General features: G+C 40.8%; 1 protein-coding gene across 1 annotated transcript; it reads right to left on the bottom strand.

Moving 5' to 3' along the window:
- Positions 1-205: 205 nt before the first annotated feature.
- Positions 206-1252, bottom strand: LOC116521698 (olfactory receptor 4K3-like). Its single transcript, XM_032236356.1, has one exon. It carries the CDS (start codon positions 1250-1252, stop codon positions 206-208), a length of 1047 nt encoding a protein of 348 aa, XP_032092247.1.
- Between the last annotated feature and the right edge of the window lie 7139 nt (positions 1253-8391).

The following is an 8391-nucleotide window of genomic DNA, read 5'->3' as shown; positions in this document are numbered from 1 at the left end:
AAGACCTCCAAGCCTCCTCCCAATCCTATTATTCTATCTCCTGTGTTTTAAAGATAGGACTTAAAGTGAGAACTTTGTTCCATAGTTGATTAATGTAAGGGGAAAATGGATAAATTTATTTAATGCCCCTAATTTAGATTTATAGTGGTTCCTGTTGTTTTGACCATTTATTTCAAATCAACCCTTTAATTCAACAATCTATAGATTATACAATTTGTAACACTGACACTGTGTTCAAGACTGGCTTGCGTGGACACCAGTTCTTTTTGTGCCTCCACCAGGAAAGTCTTCCTGCTGGTTGAACGAGAGCTTGTGCAGAGACCTGTCCCGAACGTCTTCCCACCATCTTCCCCATTGCAGCCCTCATCTCCTTATTCTTCAGCGCATAGATAGCAGGGTTGAGAAAGGGGGTAACTGCGGTATAGAAGACAGAGACCACTTTGTCAAACATGAAGCGGGCATGAGGGCGCAGGTAAATGAATATGCAAGGTCCAAAGTACAGGATGAGCACCATGAGGTGCGAAGTACACGTGGACAAAGCCTTGGAGGAACTCTCGGAGTGTTGCCTGGAACGAAATGTGGATAGTATGAGTCCATAGGAGACAAGCAATGCCACGAAGCATACCAAGGATAAAATGCCACTGTTGGTCACCATCATGACCTCTAAAGGATAAGGGTCCACACAGGCTAACTTGATGACCAAGGGGATATCACAGAAGAAGCTGTCTATCTGATTGGGCCCACAGAATGGAACACTTAGAGTGAAGCCCAACTGCACACTGGTGTGGAGGAGCCCACCCGTCCAAGAGGCTAGCACAAAGCCCATGCAGTGGCGCCGGCTCAGGGCTGAAGCATAGTGGAGAGGGTGGCAGATGGCCACGTATCGGTCATAGGCCATAACTATTAGCAAAAGCATCTCACTGCCTCCAAAGAGGTGAAGGAAGAAGATTTGTGTCATGCAATTCTGGAAGGAGATAGCTTGATGCTGGGTAAGGAAACCAAGCAGAGCCCTGGGTGTCGCAAAGGAGGCCAAGCAGATATCTAGGAAAGCCAGATGGCTCAACAGGAAGAACATGGGTGAGTTGGAAAGATGGTGGTTCTTGGAAGTTGCCAGGATGATGAGGATGTTGCTGAAGAGAGTTACTGCATAAAGGAGGAGGAGGAAGATAAACAAGAACAGCTGCATTTCCCAAGATGAAGAGAGGCCCATCAGAACAAATTCGGTCACCATAGTGTTGTTTCTCCATGCCATTCACTTCTTACCTAGAAGATTGGGAAGGTGAAACAGTTTGGTGAATGAGCTACTTCCATAGCAGGTGAAGTCCAGTTAAGGTTGACTTGTGGATCATTTGCCTTCTTATCCGTCCTAATGATCCAGATATTATTCACTTATCATCTCCAAATCATGGTGGATTCTGCACTTCTGCTCCAAGGTTTGTCTATGTGATGAAACAGACCATTCCCCAATATGCATTTTGTATATATAAGAGCAGAAGTTGAATGACTCATAGTTATCATAGTTACTCATAGTTATCTATAACTAAACTAAGCTAAAGGTAGAAAACTAAGACTTGAGAGCCATATTTGGTTAATTTTAATTTGTTATACTTCACACAGCTCGGATGTTGTATACTATGTTGATATAAGAGCTATTGCAACATGTAGAAAGCAAGTTAATGATTTTCCTCTGGAATCCATAACCTACTTATTTTTTTCTATAGGTATCTGTTTTTGTTCTCTCCTTCTTTCTTCCTCTCTCTGTCTCTCTCTCTTTTTCTCTCTCTCCCATCACCTCCATTTATCTCTAGTTTGTTCTATTCTCTTCATCTCTAGAACATTTAGATATTATTCATCATGTAGTTATTTCAACCATAGCTTGGACTCCAGCTGTGAGGACATCCAGAACACTTTACATAACAATACAAAATTATTCTTCTTGTTCTCAGGTATATAGTCAAGAAAAGGAATGTCCTAAAAATACAAGAGAATGAAGGAAGAAAAGGAAAATCAACATCCTCAGTGAGAAATTCTAAATATTACTTGGATCTCACAGTTTCGAGGCAGATGTGGGCATGCCAAGTAGCCTTGTGTTTGTCTTTTGCTAGAGGTAGAAGGGTTCCTTCAACTCATTCTAAATTTTTACTCACCTGCAAACACAAAACAGATCTTCTTTGAGGACTGTGGCAGCCACTTTTCCTACAGCTCTGCTTGAAACTAGATGGAACTGCTCAAGACATATGTTATGGCAGCACAATGTATTGACGATTAGCAAATTAGGAACTAAAAAAAAATCTGCCAATAATTCTGGAAGCAAAAGCAGACTCCCATTCCTTGGTGCTTTATTGCTCTCAAGGGAGTTAGTTAAGAAAATACTTGGCCACCAAGGACAGCATGGTGTAGCTATTCTCAAAAGCCACTGAAAAAAGGTAGAAGAGTAAAACCATTTGGGAAAGCACGTCCTCCCTGGACATATAAGAGACAATGTGGTGTAGTAGTTGAAGTGTTGGGATTGGGAGACTTTTATTAGAATAGTACTACTGTTAACTCTGAGGCTGACCTGGCTGAAGCCTTTTATTATCACTTCAATGTCGTCACACTGGAGCTGAGGGAAAGGGACGGGGGAATTGAGATGGAGAGGAACACATAGCCAAAACAAAACAAAATTATTGGGAATCAAGGTCATTCTCACACCTGGTTAGACGAAGGTGGACTGATGTCACTCAGCTGCTAGCCCTTTTGGGGATTGGACCACGTTTTGAGAAAGTGGGAAAACTTTTAACTTGGTGAAAACTGAGGGAGACTTTAGAGTCGGTTTTCACCAGATATGTGCCAATAGGATAATTCCAAATAAAAGTATTCTTTGAGGAATCTACATGCCTCGGAGTCTTGCTTGCTATGGATTTATTACTTGGAACCCTGACACTTAACTTTAGGTATGGAAGTTTAATTAAAAAAGAGTGGGGAGTGACCTTGGAGGTCTTGTTCGACCCTCTGCACAAGCAGGAGACCCGGTATCATTTAAGATATACAGTTGTCCACAGTGACGTGCGGTGAGGTTTATGGCTGGTGAGGCAAAAAGAAAGAAAACGGCTTTTGCCCGCCTCGCTACTATGTCCTACATAGAGGCATCCCGCCTCTATTTTGGACATAGCGGCGGGGCGGGCAAAAGCCACTTTCTTTTGTCGCAAAAGAAAGAAAGTGTCCACCCACCAGCAGAGGCGGGTAAAAGACCCGCCTCTGTTGGCGGGCTGCCCCGATACAGAGAAAGAAAGCTGGCGGGCTGCCCTCCCTGCCTCTCCTATCCCCTTCCCTCTCTTCTCAAATTGAGAGAGAGTTTGTTTGAATGAAGAAACAAACACACACAAACACAAATTACTTACAATTACTTACAAATTACATTAATTTTGAATTTCTCCCCCTCCCTCCGACCCACAAACCTTTTCTAGCTGTTTCACAATCACAGAGGATTTCAACTCTGCTCTTACCTGCCATCATGAAAATGTAAAAATATAAAAGGAAAAAAGCAAGAGCTGCTGAGGTCAGGCTGGGTTAGCTGCTGCCAGAGTTCCCCAAGGATGACTCTGCTTAACTGTTTAAAAAAGCCTCTTAAAAAAACGCCCTCTACAGGAGGAGGCAAGAGAACCACGTGCCTCATCTACATAAGGAATTTTTCACTTTTTAACCCTTGCTTAGCTCTGCTTGAGTGATCATAAAGTCAGATTAGATGAGGCACCTCGTTCTCCTGCTGCTTCCTGTAGAGGGCACTTTTTAGAGGCTTTTTTAAACAGTTAAGCACTAAGCAGAGTCATCCACTGTGACTCTGGCAGCAAATAGCTCAGCCTTTTTCCTTTTACATTTTTTTTCTTTTCATGGTGACAGTGGTGAGGCCCTGCCTCTTCTGCCTCCCCTGGCTGCACGTCACTGGTTGTCCAATCTTTTCTTTAAAACCTCCAAAGTTGGAGCACCCAAAACTTCTGAAGGCAAGCTGTTATATTGCATAATTGTTCTCACTGTCAGGAAATTTCTCCTTAGTTCTAGGTTGGTTCTTCCCTTGATTAGTGTCCATCCATTGGTTCTTGTCCTAACTTCAGGTGCTTTAGAGAATAGGTTGATTCCCTGTTCTTTGTGGCAGCCCCTGAGATATTGGAAGACTGCTATCATGTCATCCTGAGTTCTACTTTTCATTAGACTAGAAGTACCCAATGCTTGCCTAAGTAAATTAAGTGATCTTGGGCCAGTTAACCTCTCAATCCAATCCAGCTTACAGATCTTTGTTGAGAAAAGGAGGTGGACTACAAGAATGAACTCCCTCAGTGAAATTATAGAAACCAAAGAAGTAAACAAAAATGAGTGATTTGGTTATAGCAAGGAAAGAGGGAGAAAAGAAGGAAAAGAATAGTCAAGATAAAGTAAAGGTTCCTCTTGCACATATGTGTTAGTCATTCCCGACTCTAGGGGGCAGTGCTCATCTCTGTTTCAAAGCCGAAGACCCAGGCACTGTCCGAAGAAGTTTCTGTGGCCACATGGCCGGCATGACCAAATGTTGAAGCCTCACGGAATGCTGTTACCTTCCCACCAAAGGTGGTTCCTATTTTTACATGCTTTCGAACTGCTAGATTGGCAGAAGTTGGGACAAGTAATGGGAGGTCATTCTGTTATGCAGTGCTAGGGATTCGAATTGCCGAACTGCCGACCTTTCTGATCGACAAGCTCAGCATCTTTAGCCACTGAGCCACTGCATCCCTATAGTCAAGGTAGCTTTTCCCAGTTCAGTAAGTGATAAATCCAATAATTGTGTGCAACTTTTCTTTTATTGTGGAGGGAAACCAGTTTGGTGTAATGGTTGCATCATCAAGTAGATTGTGGATTCTAGTCCCACTTAGACATAAAGCCAATTTGATGATCTTGGGCCAGTCACACTCTCTCAGCCTAGGAAACAGGTAGTGACAAACCACATCCCAAAAAAATCTTTCCAAGCCAACTTTAACAGTTAACAGATTAACAGAATTGGAAGTGACCTTGTAAGTCATTTAGCCCAACCCTCTGCCCAAGCAGGAGATCCTACACCATTTCTGACAGATGGCAGTCCAGTCTCTTCTTATTGGGATGTTCAAGGCAGTCAACAGGAGTTAAAACCTGACTTGAAGTCACCCACAAAAGTTAAAGTTAGGACGTTCAAGTGCAATGAACTTAGAGGGCACCGGGTTGGAGAAGGCTTGCGTTGGAAATTAAATGGATGATGCATTTTTTAAAAAGGATCTGGGAAAAAGGCAGCAGGAGATGCCAGGTGAATGGCTAAATGGACAGAAAGTGTAAAAAATAGTAGAGAGGACCCTGCATTTGAACAAGGTTGTTAGGATTCAGCCCCTGATATGATTCAAATATCACAGGTTCAGCTTTGGTACTCATAATCTTTGAGCACAACAAGCAAGCAAGCAAGCAAGCAAGCAAACAAATAAATAGAAGCAAGGAAAGAAAGAAAGAAAGAAAGAAAGAAAGAAAGAAAGAGAAAGGAAGGAAGGAAAAAGAATGAAAGAGGAAGGAAGGGAAGGAAGGAAGGGAAGAAAGAAAGAGAAAGGAATAAAGGAAGGGAAGGGAAGAAAGAAAGAGGAAGGAAGAGAAAGGAAGGAAGAAAGAATCTAACCAGATCCCATTCTCCTTTTGGGGAGGGAAAGGACAAGAGAAAAGATCCAAATCTCTTTATAATTAGTTTTCTTTCTTGCAGCTCTAGAGAACATTTCCTTGGTAGCAACTCCAGAGAACCAATATAGAGACACTAGACTTCTATTCTTCTCAAGGGATCTTATTAAAACATTTGTATGGAATACCAAAGATGGTGCAGAGGGGTCAGAGGAGGAAAAAAGAGATAGCAAACTTTGTTCCAGCTTAGAAACTGCTCACAATTTATACACATGAAGAATCAAGAAATAGGATGTTTATGCACTTTTTATTCATGGCTAGGCATCGCTCATCAACTGCAAACACTGTGTGCGGTAGATAACTTAGAACTTAGAATAACTTTATTGTCACTTTGAATGTACACTAATTGCCTTACATTAAAATGAATTTTTGCTGCACACAGCTCCCAATATACACTACACCACCTCCAATATACACTACATAAAACATGAATAAATGAATGAACAAATGAATGAATGAATTCCCTCAGAATAATGGTGGACTAATCATCTTTATTGATTACAATATAACTTGTTTAATCTACCAAGATCATCCAGAAAGATATGGGTTTCCATGCTGTGACATTTTGAGATATAGAATGTGAATTTTTGCATGTTTATTCATCTATAATCTGCTTGTGTTTCAAAACAAAATATAAAAATAATTTAATAATAATTATTATTTTCTATTTCTATCCTATCTAGTTTACAACATAAATTATTCTTTTTTTGGAAGATTTTGTTTGTTTTTGAAATGAACACAAACAGACAAAAACAAAAAAACACAAAAACATCGGAGGGGGAGGAGCCAATGTTGCAATGATATGGACTTGAGGTCTCGATGATCCGAGACCCCAGCTGATACTTTTGCTGCTGGGTGGTCCAATTGGACCTAAACCGTCCCGCAGAGATGGTGAACAGGAAGAATAGGTCTTGCTGATCGCAAAGTCCCTGATCGAGGCAAGGGAAGTTCTTCAAGCCAGTGACAAAAAAAAAACCAGCCAAGGCTGATGAAGTCCGGATGGTTCCAAAATGGAAGGATACGGAAAGAGAAAGTGTTTCCAGCTGTTGATGAATTTTTACTGTTTTAAAAAGAGACTGCCTATAAAAAAACTTAAAATTAATTTAAATTGGAGAATGGAAGAAATAAGCGGCGGAATTAAATTTGGAATGGTTTTGGACAGTGGGTTATCTTACTTTTTAAATGCTATCTTCATGGATGGAATTTATGCAAGCCTTTTAAAATGAATGGATTAAGTTTTCTTCTTCTATTTTTTTCTTTTATTATTCTCTGTAACCTATGGACTAAAACTCTCCTCTTTCATTACTGTGGGTGTTCTTCTAACTCATTCAAGAATCGGACTTTTTAAAAACTTGAAATACAAAAAAGATACAAAAAGAAACAAGGAGTTGAAGATGTCTTTATGAAAAGAGAAAGCACGCAACACTTTCCATTTCTTACACCTGGGCTGAATTAAACAAGTTTTTCACCTCCAGTATATTGCTCCTTCAGAGGCATTATACAGGCATATCCTTCATACACAAAAGTGTATGATAGGCAATCTGTTTTGTATTTACCATCCCATTACTTTTCCCCCCCAACTTTGTAGCCCCAAGTATGGTAGTCTGAAAAAAGAACTCACAGTGAATTGCATATTTAGTGCTCTTAAGGTTTTCTTCCTGTTCGATTCCATCTTTTGTGGATGAAGTTAGTTCTCCAATTACAATCACATTTGGGACTCGACTCTATTAAGTGAACTGTGCCTGATTCCATGACCTCTTCTGCCATGGTCGTTAAGCCAATCATAAAGTTGTTAAAATGAGCCCTAACCAGGGGTGGCTTCCTGCCAGTTCTAACTTCTTCTCTAGAAGAGGTTCCACAAATCTACCGTGCCGTTTAGAATCTATTCCAGCTCTCTTCCCCCGCCCATCCGCACATTGTCAAGCTGAAGAGCAAGAGGAGGAATTCTGGGAGTTGAAGTCCACAAGTCTTAAAAGCTGTCAAGTTTGAACAACCCTGGGTTTTTTTTCTAAAGGGTTAGGAGTGCAAGGGTCTCGTAACTTGACAGCTTTAAGACATGCGTGCTTCAAATGCCAGAGTTCCTGAGCCAACATTTTGGTTGCTAAGCAAGAGCGTTGTTAAGTGAGTTTCACCACATTTTACAAATTGGCCACGCCCACCTAGTCACATGATTGCTAAGCCACTCCCACTCGATCACGTGGCTGGCAAGCCACTCCTACCCAGTCACATGGCCGGCAAGCCACTCCCACAAAGCAGTCCATACTTACAGAAGAGGTTCTAAAAAATTCTGAAACCCATCACTGGCCCTAATCTATGAATTTTGAAATTATAGTATATTGGCTAACTATTCTAATTTTTCTTAATGGAAATCCAGCTTTTTTTTTCTCGATGAAGCATATGATATATTTGGTTCCAAAGATTGCAAGAGTAATAACCCTGGGCAAATTAAGTGGGCTTATATATTTTTTTAAATACAAAATAGTTCAAAACTTTAGAAATTTATCTAAAAGGATCAAGGAATTTTTGTAGAAATAATGGGGACAAATACCACAAGCCTCATCCATCAGTAGAACACTTAAATTATGATTCAATTCTGAAATGAACAGTTGGATGCTTACAGTATAACAGAGTTGGAAAGGAGCATTGGAGGTCTTCTAGTCCAAGCCCCTACTCGAGTAGAAAAATCTCTGT

The sequence above is a fragment of the Thamnophis elegans genome, chromosome Z (genome assembly GCF_009769535.1).
Source record: "Thamnophis elegans isolate rThaEle1 chromosome Z, rThaEle1.pri, whole genome shotgun sequence".
Classification (NCBI taxonomy): Eukaryota; Metazoa; Chordata; class Lepidosauria; order Squamata; family Colubridae; genus Thamnophis; species Thamnophis elegans.
This window is presented reverse-complemented; position numbering and strand designations above follow the sequence as displayed.

What these genes read in the sequence shown, in the direction of transcription:
- LOC116521698 (XM_032236356.1), bottom strand. Translation starts at nt 1,252, where the DNA reads ATGGCATGGAGAAACAACACTATGGTGACCGAATTTGTTCTGATGGGC.